Source organism: Chrysemys picta, chromosome 11 (genome assembly GCF_011386835.1).
Source record: "Chrysemys picta bellii isolate R12L10 chromosome 11, ASM1138683v2, whole genome shotgun sequence".
In the NCBI taxonomy this organism is placed as follows: domain Eukaryota; kingdom Metazoa; phylum Chordata; order Testudines; family Emydidae; genus Chrysemys; species Chrysemys picta.
Genome location: NC_088801.1, coordinates 43,987,765 through 44,000,787, shown reverse-complemented (window position 1 = coordinate 44,000,787; position 13,023 = coordinate 43,987,765). Strand labels below are relative to the sequence as shown.

The 13,023-nt window shown below is 39.3% G+C and overlaps 1 protein-coding gene across 8 annotated transcripts in view; it reads right to left on the bottom strand.

Annotated features, from left to right (window-relative positions):
* PJVK (pejvakin) overlaps positions 1–13,023 on the bottom strand; it is a 60,250-nt gene that overhangs the window by 8,597 nt on the left and 38,630 nt on the right. For 2 of the 8 annotated variants that reach the window (XM_065560815.1, XM_065560809.1), the window contains exons 2-5: positions 12,820–12,994; positions 9,532–9,727; positions 6,314–6,455; positions 94–211 (exon numbers count right to left, since the gene is read on the bottom strand). In XM_065560815.1, the coding sequence (XP_065416887.1) occupies positions 94–211; positions 6,314–6,455; positions 9,532–9,650 (379 nt within the window). In that variant the 5' untranslated portion in view covers positions 9,651–9,727; positions 12,820–12,994. Of the gene's footprint in view, positions 1–93; positions 212–6,313; positions 6,456–7,036; positions 7,174–7,636; positions 7,671–9,531; positions 9,728–12,819; positions 12,995–13,023 lie in introns of those variants that run through there. The other 6 variants (XM_065560811.1, XM_065560810.1, XM_065560813.1 and 3 more) reach the window with 4 other exon arrangements.

Below are 13,023 nucleotides of genomic sequence, written 5' to 3'. Positions count from 1 at the left end.
TGACACATGTCAAATCTCAGTTTAAGAACAATGTTTTAAAGAATCAAATTACTATATTAGCAATTATAATAATAACACAAAAAAATTACTTACCAAAATTACCATCTAAGTGAATATAAAGTTCAAATACACTAAATGCAATAGTTGTGTGAGCTGGAAAAACAATAGCTTTGTCTCGTCCCTTGTGATTTTGGTCCTCAATAATATGAAACTATGATTTAAAAAAGGAAAATTTTATTTCATTAAGAAAAAATATTTACAAAAAAATGTTTTGAACAGAAATGAAAATTAAGAGTAATAGCTTTAAAATATAGTATGAAAATTTCAGCAATGGAAAGACTCTTTTGAAGTTGAAGATCAAACTCCACCTCCAAAGAAATTTTCCCAGTTCTGATCAGTATACTAATGTCATCCTTTCTTTTCTGCACTTCAGTAATGTTTGATAGAGAGAAAGTGTCAACTGGCCATAGAAAATTAGGCAGTATATCCGATACATAAATTAGTGATAAGCATAACTCAAAGGACTTGCAGGATTATGCAAACCTAATGATATGCAAACCTAATTATCCAAACTTTCTGAGATCCCTGCTCTCTGTGTACAACTAACAATATCATAGCTTTATCCTTCCAGTAACCCAGACTCCCAACAAGCCTTAGCTTTCTGACTTCCTGCAACCAGGTCCAATCATTATATCTCCTACTTTGACAAGTCAGTCACAGTTTCTATTTGAGGGGAAGCTAAGAATCCAATCCAAAGCCCACTGAAGTTAATGGAAAGAGTCCCATAGACGTCACTGGATTTTGGATAAGGATCTAAGAGGCCTGCTTCTGTCCTCCCAATAGCAGCTCCTCTTTGGAGGAGTCAGAGTGGGCCTCCCTCATGTTTGGATGAAACAGCAATGACAGGGCCAATATCTTGTGTTGCCATTCTTCAAATATTATATGGTCTGGGACTATATGCCATAAAGCATATAAAATCTTAATTCAACACACACATACACACCGCATCCCATTCCACCCTTGATTTATCTCAACTGTTTTCTGTATCTTCACCCTGACCTATGTCTTTGTTCATTTTGTTTTTCACTTCTCATCTCTTTTCTTCTCTGTGTATTTTTTCTAGTTTTGCTTTCTATTTTTTCACCTTGTTTTTCTTTTCACTCCTCTTCTCCCCACCTAGTGAGGAGGGCTTTAAACTAGGTTCGACGGGGACAGGTGAGCAAAGCCCACAGGTAAGTGGGGAACATGGAGACCGGGGAGATGGGTCGGAAACGAGAGGGAGTGTGGGCTATATTGTCAGAGAGAAAGGAGGGTCAGGACAAAACTGGGAGGAAAGATCAAACCAGTATCTTAGATGCCTATATACAAATGCGAGAAGTATGGGGAATAAGCAGGAAGAACTGGAAGTGCTAATAAATAAATACAACTATGATATTGTTGGCATCGCTGAAACTTGGTGGGATAATACACATGATTGGAATGTTGGTGTGGATGGGTACACCTTGCTCAGGAAGGATAGACAGGGGAAAAAGGGAGGAGGTGTTACCTTATATATTAAAAAAGTACACACTTGGACTGAGGTAGAGATGGACATAGGAGACGGAAGTGTTGAGAGTCTCTGGGTTAGACTAAAAGGGGTAAAAAACAAGGGAGATGTCATGCTAGGAGTCTACTACAGGCCACCTAACCAGGTGGAAGAGGTGGATGGGGCTTTTTTTAAGCAACTAACAAAAATATCCAAACCCCAAGATTTGGTGGTGATGGGGGACTTCAACTATCCGGATATATGTTGGGAAAATAACACAGCGGGGCACAGACTATCCAACAAATTCTTGGACTGCATTGGAGACAACTTTTTATTTCAGAAGGTTGAAAAAGCTACTAGGGGGGAAGCTGTTCTAGACTTGATTTTAACAAATAGGGAGGAACTCGTTGAGAATTTGAAAGTAGAATGCAGCCTGGATGAAAGTGATCATGAAATCATAGAGTTTGCAATTCTAAGGAAGGGTAGAAGGGAGAACAGCAAAATAGAGACAATGGATTTCAGGAAGGCAGATTTTGGTAAGCTCAGAGAGCTGATAGGTAAGGTCCCATGGGAATCAAGACTGAGGGGAAAAACAACTGAGGAGAGTTGGCAGTTTTTCAAAGGGACACTATTAAGGGCCCAAAAGCAAGCTATTCCGCTGGTTAGGAAAGATAGAAAATGTGGCAAAAGACCACCTTGGCTTAACCATGAGATCTTGCATGATCTAAAAAATAAAAAGGAGTCATATAAAAAATGGAAACTGGGACAGATTACAAAGGATGAATATAGGCAAACAACACAGGAATGCAGGGGCAAGATTAGAAAGGCAAAGGCACAAAATGAGCTCAAACTAGCTACGGGAATAAAGGGAAACAAGAAGACTTTTTATCAATACATTAGAAGCAAGAGGAAGACCAAAGACAGGGTAGGCCCACTGCTTAGTGAAGAAGGAGAAACAGTAACAGGAAACTTGGAAATGGCAGAGATGCTAAATGACTTCTTTGTTTCGGTCTTCACCGAGAAGTCTGAAGGAATGCCTAACATAGTGAATGCTAATGGGAAGGGGGTAGGTTTAGCAGATAAAATAAAAAAAGAACAAGTTAAAAAACACTTAGAAAAGTTAGATGCCTGCAAGTCACCAGGGCCTGATGAAATGCATCCTAGAATACTCAAGGAGCTAATAGAGGAGGTATCTGAGCCTCTAGCTATTATCTTTGGAAAATCATGGGAGACGGGAGAGATTCCAGAAGACTGGAAAAGGGCAAATATAGTGCCCATCTATAAAAAGGGAAATAAAAACAACCCAGGAAACTACAGACCAGTTAGTTTAACTTCTGTGCCAGGGAAGATAATGGAGCAAGTAATTAAGGAAATCATCTGCAAACACTTGGAAGGTGGTAAGGTGATAGGGAACAGTCAGCATGGATTTGTGAAGAACAAATCATGTCAAACCAATCTGATAGCTTTCTTTGATAGGATAACGAGCCTTGTGGATAAGGGTGAAGCTGTGGATGTGGTATACCTAGACTTTAGTAAGGCATTTGATACAGTCTCGCATGATATTCTTATCGATAAACTAGGCAAATACAATTTAGATGGGGCTACTATAAGGTGGGTGCATAACTGGCTGGATAACCACACTCAGAGAGTTGTTATTAATGGTTCCCAATCCTGCTGGAAAGGCATAACGAGTGGGGTACCGCAGGGGTCTGTTTTGGGACCAGCGCTGTTCAATATCTTCATCAATGACTTAGATATTGGCATAGAAAGTACGCTTATTAAGTTTGCGGATGATACCAAACTGGGAGGGATTGCAACTGCTTTGGAGAACAGGGTCATAATTCAAAATGATCTGGACAAATTGGAGAAATGGGCTGAGGTAAACAGGATGAAGTTTAACAAAGACAAATGCAAAGTGCTAGGAAGGAAAAATCAGTTTCACACATACAGAATGGGAAGAGACTGTCTAGGAAGGAGTACGGCAGAAAGGGGTCTAGGGGTTATAGTGGACCACAAGCTAAATATGAGTCAACAGTGTGATGCTGTTGCAAAAAAAGCAAACATGATTCTGGGATGTATTAACAGGTGTGTTGTGAGCAAGACACGAGAAGTCATTCTTCCGCTCTACTCTGCTCTGGTTAGGCCTCAGCTGGAGTATTGTGTCCAGTTCTGGGCACCGCATTTTAAAAAAGATGTGGAGAAATTGGAGCGGGTCCAGAGAAGAGCAACAAGAATGATTAAAGGTCTTGAGAACTTGACCTATGAAGGAAGGCTGAAAGAATTGGGTTTGTTTAGTTTGGAAAAGAGAAGACTGAGAGGGGACATGATAGCAGTTTTCAGGTATTTAAAAGGGTGTCATAAGGAGGAGGGAGAAAACTTGTTCACCTTAGCCTCTAAGGATAGAACCAGAAGCAATGGGTTTAAACTGCAGCACGGGAGGTCTAGGTTGGACATTAGGAAAAAGTTCCTAACTGTCAGGGTGTTAAACACTGGAATAAATTGCCTAGGGAGGTTGTGGAATCTCCATCTCTGGAGATATTTAAGAGTAGGTTAGATAAATGTCTATCAGGGATGGTCTAGACAGTATTTGGTCCTGCCATGCGGGCAGGGGACTGGACTCGATGACCTCTCGAGGTCCCTTCCAGTTTTAGAATCTATGAATCTATGAATCTTTTCCCTGTTCTCCCTTTCTGGAATCAGGAGGAAATTTTGATCATATTTTTCACCTAGGCTATGATTTTCTTTGTATGGGAGTGAAGAAGAGTGCAGTTGGTGCCAACTGAAAGTGAATAGGTAAGACTGACATCAAAATGTCTTCAAATCAAATTTAAAGAAGTACAGACACCCCCCGACTCACTCAATCGTTGCATTCCGGAAAGCCTTGCGTAACTCGAATTTTGCATAAGTCGGAAATGTATACTCATACGTTACGCAAAAATTTCCACAACTTGAAAATCCTATTTCTGGCTTATGGAACTTTTTCCATAAGTGCGAATTTGCGTAAGTCGGGTCTTGTATAACCTGGGGAGCGTCTGTAACTGTAAATATCACACTATCCAAACACTATCCAAATCAGCTCTCAAACTTAGTTGTGCTGATCCTAAGCACTAATCTTCCACCTTTCTGTCTGCCAGCTGTTTTCTTATGGAGTTTGCCTTTTAATTTAATAATTTCATTCCAGATTGCACCTTCTCATCTATAGCACTGTAGCTGGTCCATTTTTAAACGAGGAATTAGCATCTTTTAGAAGCAGTACATTCAGACTCAATTAACCCAACAGCAGGGACTGGGAAGGGAGAGGACACATGTATTATTATTATTACTGTTATTATGATGGATGTGTCAGGGACACAGCTGGCTCCCAGCCTGGTCGCTAGGCAACCCAGCAAGTTCAGATAGGCCCAATGAGCCCCTTCCAAACAGTTGCACTTCCTGATTGGGCAGAGGAGCCAACGGTTTGCTACTTGAACCTTGCAGCCACTACATGGTGGCTGCTCAATGCATATCACACCCACAGCCGTGCTTATTCTGCTCTCACCCTCCAGTCCAGGCGCCAAGCCCTGCCCTGCTTCCCAGCCCGTTCTTGCTCCAGCTCCAGCCTATACCTGCTTCATCCCCAGTCTCCCTGTTCCATTCTGGTTTCTAACTTCTAGTTCCAACTCTTTGCTATGTCCCTGACTACAATTCCAGCTTACCCTTTGTCTTAAGATTCTGACTCCAGTTCTCAGCTTCAGTTTGGCCCCTTGATTCTGACTCTAGCTTCATCCTTAGACTGGTGCCTGATCCCTGGATCTTCACTTATCACCTGAATTGCCACCACAACCAACTGGCAAGGTCCTCCTCCATCCACAAGGTAGGCTGCCCATGCCCTGGTAGCTTACAGAATGGCTACAAAGCCAGTTCTAAGGAATCTGGGACAGATTTCACTAGAACTGACTGGGATTTCACTAGAACAAGACTGTACCTAATCACTGCAAACAAGGCCATCTAACCACCCTAGTCCTATATAACTATAAATAACACTGTATTAACTTCCATTAGCTATTAATAAATGGTAAATTGCATGACTGGGGAAATTAAATTAGAACTAGCTAATTCCTTCTTTCTGCATTCTTTTTAAGTGATCTGTCCCCTTCTGCCTCATGCAGAATCTGGCTTGCAACCAATTTTTCTAATTGTAAAATCTGCATTTATATTTATGTAAAACAACCAATGTAAGATGCTCCCCTATATAAAATACCATAAAAGCTTCATATACATGAACAGTTTTTCATGTGTTTAAAAAAAAATAAGGCCCTGTGTGAGCAAAACAACAGTACTTGTTACCCATAAGACTGGTAATTTTAAAATATGAAAAAGTGTACAAGTCTGACAACCAAGTTCTCCTAGTAATGTTTTTAATTATAGTTTATTAAAATAAAAAAATGTCAATATGGAGAGCATCACACACATAGCATAATTATGGTATATGGCCTATTCCAATATTACATTAATAGAATGGGGTGAAATCCTGGCCCCAATGAAGTCAATACAAGTTTTGCTATTGACATCAGTGGAACCAAGATTTTACCCCAATATCCTATACTGGCATAGTTTTCTCTAGATCTGAAAAGCAGAGAGAGGGTCAGAGTTTAATTTAATTTACATCAGTACAATTCCATTGACTTACATTGGAATTGCTCTGGATTTACACCAGTGTAAATGCAATTAAAATCTGGTCACAGGTCCTTACAATAAGAATACGAGTCCCTACCATCCATTTTATTAGTTAAAGAAGTCTATATTTACCCTCATTGTTTCCCCACGCATACCAGCATGCACAGATAATGAGCATTGCCGTGTTGTTCTAATACTTTCCATGACCACACACAGAACCTCTTTCCTACTTTCTCTTGATTGTCGGACTAGGCAGTGATCAAAGTTAATTTTTCTAAAATTAAAGGAGAAAAAAATCCACAGATAATTAGCAAATTAAACAGCAGCTAATAAAGTTAGACATTTTTAAAATCAGCAGGCTTGGCTAACTTGCATCCAAGAGTTTAAAAGAGTTGGCTGAAGAGCTATCGGGACCATTAAAATTGATTTTCAATTAGTCCTGGAACATAAGGAAGTTCCAAAGGACTGGAAAAATGCTAATGTGCCAATATTTTAAAAAGGTAAACAGGAAGACCTGGGTTATTATAGATGGATTGACCGGGGCACTAAAAAGAACAGCTGATATGGCACTTGATTAATAAAGGATTAATGGAGAGTAATATAATTAGTGCCAATTAACAAGGATTTATGGAAAACACATCTTGTCAAATTAACTGGATATCTTTTTTGAGATTACAAGTTTGGTTGATAAGGTAATAGCATTGATGTAATATACTTTGACTTCTGTAAAGCAATTGACTTGGTACCAGAGATGACTAGTACCTGCTGAAAGTGGGGAGGGGGGAGGGCACAATTTAAAGGTTCACCCCCCAAACAGCTTGAGTCATGGCTCCCCAGGCATGCCTCTCCTCTTACCCTCAGCAGCTCCTCCCTGCAGCTCCCAGCTGTTTACTGCTGCCTCTCCCATCATGGCAGCAGCTCCCAGCTTGCATGCTCCAGCAGCTGCTGTGCAGGGAGGGGACCCAGCCACACCATGTGACCAAGCAGGGCCACCAAACCCTGGCAATAATCTGGCAGGGGGGCATATAACTCCACGTGCCCTCCCCCCACGTCACCTCTGCTTGGTACCACGGACATTTTGTTTAGAAAACTAGAACAAATCAAAGTCATAATAACACACATTAAATGGATTAAAACTGGTTAAGTGATAAGTCTCAACATGTAATTGTAAACAGGGGATCATCATCGAGCAGGTTTGTTTCTAGTAAGGTTCCTGGTCCTGTGCTATTTAACATTTTTATCAATGACTTGGAAGAAAACATAAAATCATTACTGATAAATGTTTGCAGAGGACAGAAGAGATTGGGGGAATGATAAACACTGAATAGGATAGGTCACTGACACAAAGTGATCTGTATCACATGGTAAGCTAGTTGCAAGCAAACAATAGGCCTTTAAATACAGCCAGACATAAAGTCATACATCTACAAATAAAGAATGCGTGGCCATACTTACAGGACCAGGGACTTCATTCTGGGAAACGATGACTCTGAAAAAGACTTGGGTGTCAAGGTGGATAATCAGCTGAACATGAACTCCCGGCAGTGTGACACTGTGGCCAAAAGGGCTAATGTGAACCATGGAAGAATAAACAGGTGAATCTTGAATATGAGTAGGGAGTTTATATTACCTCTGTATTTGGCACTTGTGCAACCACTGTTGGAATACTGTGTCCCATTCTGTGTCTACACTTCAAGAAGGATGTTGAAAAATTAGAGAGGGTTAAGAGAAGAGCCACAAGAACCATCAGAGGACTGGAAAACATGATTTATAGTATAGACCCAAGGAACTCAATTTATTTAGTTTATCAAAGAGAAATTTATGGGATGACTTGCTCACAGATTATAAGTACCTACAAACAGAAATTTGCAAGAGGGCTCTTCAGTCTAACAGACAAAGACATAGCAAGATCCAATGTCTGGAAGCTGAAGAGATATAAATTCAGGCTCAAAATAAAGCACTTAAAAAAACAGTGGGGGTAATTAACCATTAGAACCAGTTACCAAGGGATATGGTGAATTCTGTATCACTGGAAACTTTGAAATTAAGATTGGATGTTTTTCTAAAAAGATATGCTCTAGTTCAAACAGGATATAATTCATGCAAGTCTTCTGGCCTGCATTATGCAGGAAGTCAGTGTACATGATCACCAATGGTCCCTTCTGGCCTTATAAATCTATTTAATATATTCATAAGTGATCTGGAAAAGGTGGTGAACAGTGAGGTATTAAAATTTGCAGATAACAAAATTACTCAAGATAGTTAAGTGCAACGCTGACTGCAAAACATTACAAAGGGATCTCACTGAACTGGGTGACTGAACAACAAAATGGCAGATGAAATTCAGTGTTGATAAGTGCAAAGCAATGGATACATAAAAGTGATTGGGTCTAAATTACCTGTTACCACTCAAGAAAGTGATTTTGGAGTCATCGTGGGTAGTTTTCTAAACACATCCTTCCAATGTGCAGCAGCAGTTAAAAAAGCTAACAGAATGATAGGAACCATTGGGAAAGGAATAGATAAGACAGAAAATATCATGATGCTACTATATAAATCCAATGTATGCCCATGCCTTCAGTACTACATGCAGTTCTGGTCACCATCAAATAGAATTTGAGAAGGTATAGAGAAGAGCAACAAAAATGCTTAGGGGTATGGAAGAGTTTTCATATCAGGAGAGATTAAAAAAGACTGGGACTGTTCCACTTGGAAAAGAGACAACTAAGTGGGGGAATATGATAGAGGTCTATAAAATCATGAACATTATGGAAAAAGTGAATGGAAATGTTATTTACCCTTTCACATAACACAAGAACAAGGGGTCACCCAATGAAATTAATAAGCAGCAGGTTTAAAACAAACAAAAGGAAGTACTTCTTCACACAACACACAGTCAACCTGTGAAACTCAATGTTGTGAAGGCTAAAAGTATAACTGGATTCAAAAAAGAATTAGGTAAGTTCATGGAGGACAGGCTCATCTAACCAAGATATTCAGGGACACAACCCCATGTTCTGGGAATCCCTAAACCTCTGGCTGCCAGTAGCTGGGATTGGACGACAGGGGACGGATCAGTTGATAATTACCCTGTTCTGTTCATTCCCTCTGAAGCATCTGGCACTGGCCACCGTCGGAAGACAGAATACTGGGCTGGATGGATCATTGGTCTGACCCGTATGGCCATTCTTATGTTCTTATTAAATGATCATACAGCAAATCTTATTAGTTGATTTACAGTTCTCAAAGCCTAACCACAAAAACCCGAATCACACAGGATTTCAATGTAATCTCACATAATCTAACCATCGAATCACTTGGGCCAAGTATATAAAAATTATAGTACTAACCTAGTAGTAAGTTCTTTAAGTAATGTTGGTACTTCAACCTCATGTTTGGTCACTATACCAAATGAAGCTTTTACTGCAATAGAATCTGATCCAGCAATATTGACCCCAACGTCACTCATTATTTGATTTCCTCGTCTACCATAGAGTGAAACATCTGATTTGTCTTCATAATTCAACAGCTGATAGGATGAAACACCTGAGGAAAAGAGGATACTTGCTGTATTTTGGGGGGGGGAAGTCTCATGCCCATATACAGAAAATAAAATAGAAGTCCATTAGGTTAGAAACAGAATAATACCTAAATATACAGACATTAATGGCTGAGAATTATAGTAGTGATTCAAACCAAGTCTGGCATAGCGCAAAACTGTTACTAACTTTACAGGACCAAACTTAAACTAAAGAATGGGGGTATCACCCTGAAAATATCAAACACAAACTTTATTCTTGTGGGGTGAAATTCAGAGCAGCAGAAGGGTCTCAGACAAAAATCATACTTATTGGAATTCTTATAAAATATCCTTTCATCCACAGATATCAGAGCTCTTTACACAGGTGAGTAAGCGTTATCCCCAATTTATTAGTGGAGAAACTGAAGCACAAATGAAGTGACTTTTCCCAGATCACATAGTACATCAATGGCAAATCCAGGAACAGAATTTAAACTCTTAACACACAGTGTAATGTCCTATACTAGACCACATCGCCATTCTCATGACATTAAGAGTGGCTGTGGTGGTACATAGGGCCTTTGGTTGGTACAAGGGTGGTTTATGCCCTCTGATTTTTTTTTTTTTTTTTAAACACAATCCTCATTGCTGAAGAGTCCCATATAAAAATCATTTTAATAAGTGCTGAGTTTCTAGTTATATTTATAGTGGCAATTTAGCTGAATTTGTTTTTCATTTCTGTAATACATGTGTGACACACATGACTACTAGTAGCATACCTGGCTTAATTTCCTGGCCCCCATCACCTAAAAGGAGTCAGTTAGAAAAGGTTAATACACCTGTCACATGATAAGATGCCAGGTTTCAGAGTAGCAGCCGTGTTAGTCTGTATCCGCAAAAAGAACAGGAGTACTTGTGGCACCTTAGAGACTAACAAATTTATTAGAGCATAAGCTTTCGTGGACTACAGCCCACTTCTATGCATCCGAAGAAGTGGGCTGTAGTCCACGAAAGCTTATGCTTATGCTCTAATAAATTTGTTAGTCTCTAAGGTGCCACAAGTACTCATGATAAGATGCAGCATCCATTGATTTCATTGTCTACTTTTATAATTTCTTCTGGAGAAGTAGCAAAACACTTAGTAAGTCGTCTGACTTTCTTGAAATTTTGCATGTACGCAGATCTTGGTATGAACTAAAGAATCCATTTTTGTTTGAACTCTATTCTAACCTAATAGGCATTTTTAGTTAATATTTTCCTTGTGATTCACAATATATTTCTGTTCTACTTGTGGAAAAAATTAGAAGATACTGGTTGACAATATAGCACAACTGAAGTCTTTTATTAACAAAGGAAGTTACAGACTTTTCATAAAGTGAATGTTAAAGCTTTTGAGTGTATAATATTTTTCTCTCATAATGCTAAGTGGCTTGTCACATTTTCCAGTATTTTTCTCATCCAAAGAGTAGAAATTCAATTACAAATTAAAGCACATTGTCCTCATGAGATGTAACCCCTATTGAAAGGACACTGTCAAGGTGTTTTGTTTGTTTGTTTGACCTTTTTAAAACTAGATTTTACAAGAAATCTTTTGCAACTTTTACTTACACAAGTAATCTTACTGAATTTCTCATAGGTGCAAGGCTAGAAGAATTTGACCCTATTTGTGTGTCAAGTCTCCGTGTAGTCTTGAAATAGAAATGTTTTTCCTTAGTGGATTTTTCTGCTTTCAAGTGCACTCACTGCATTAAAGAGTCATTGGGCCAGAGCGAGAAAGAACGACTCCATAGCCTGTTGGTTAGGGAACCCATCTGGGCTGGGGAGACCCAGGGTCCAGTTGCCATGCTCCAATGACCCTTTAATTATTTATACGCAGTGGAACAGCTTCAACTGAAGAAAGTGAGAGAGCGAGCCCCATGGTTGAGCAGTTAGAGAGCTCTCCTGACACAAGGGAGAGTCTCTGTTCAAATCTTCTCTCCCCATCAGGCAGCAGGAGGAACCGAATCTGGATCTCCCCCATCCCAAATGAGTGTTCTAACCAGGGGGCTAAAGTTATCAGGTGGGCACCACCTCTTTCTGTGTGGAGTGAGGTAATTACCTAACTGCCCCTTACAAGAAACAGCTTAGGCGTCTAAGCCACCTGACGCTAGGAGAGGGGTTCCCGGTTGTGGAACACACATAGAGATAGACACTTCTCTGCAGCTCGGAATTAGCCATCTGTCTTAATAACAGCTTAAGTCACACAGCTCTTGTCAGTCTTTCCTACTGGCTAGCTTAGGCAGCTCCCCATCTAGTGGATCGCATTCTTAAAGTGCCTATCTTGTGACATTCATTGTATAGGGAGTTTAGGCACCTAATTCAGGCTATGTGGATCCCAGGTAGTTCCAATGATTTTCTAAACACCTATAAAAGCTAGGCATTGTGACATTCATCATCACACCACTTTTGTGGATCTGGACCTATAGTTTAAATTTTGAACCTCCTACTTAAGACAGAGTCTCCTTAAGATTTATTCGAATTATACATATCTAGAGGTAGCTACACTACTGAAATATTTGACTAAATTAAATTACTAGGGCCCAATTCTTCAATCAGATCTGCATGGGCAGACCCTTGTGCTTGAACAGATCCCCATTTAGCTGGTACAAGAGGTCAGTCACATGAATCAGTTGCAGGATTGGAGCCATTATTTCTATTCAACAGTGACGCTTCATGGAGATGTGCCTTGAAAACGTATATATAGTACAATGGAACTTTAAATAACTGGTAAATAACATATGCTAACATATTTACCAGGAATCTTTTATGATAATACTTTTTAAATACACATGGCTGAATTATACTTGCTATTTATTAGTACACAAAAATAATCAAGATTTGTCAATAAAATGGATTCCTGGAAATTATTCCAGAATTTTAGCCATTTAGTAAACATATTTGTGCAGTTTTTTAAATAGAAGTTTGACTATTTTTATAATTTATTTTTTCATTTCTCATGACTTGCATGGCTAATGAAGATAATTATCATATTACATATACTAATTAAATATAACACCAGGTCTATGTTTACTGCAAAACCTTAATATTTCAGGCCTTAAAGAAGAACAGAAAAACTTACCAGCTGAAATTTCTTTCTCTCCCTGAAGAATGTCTTTTAGGGTGAAAGGTGTCGAAGCAAATTTAGATTTTTTTGAAAGAAAACATTTTCTCTTCTTAATAACAAGACTCAGAGGTTGGTATTTGTCAGCTTCACTGAGGCTAGGAACAGGGACTAATCTCCCACCGTCACCAACCTGCTTAACGAAGTTTTTGGTAGCAGCAG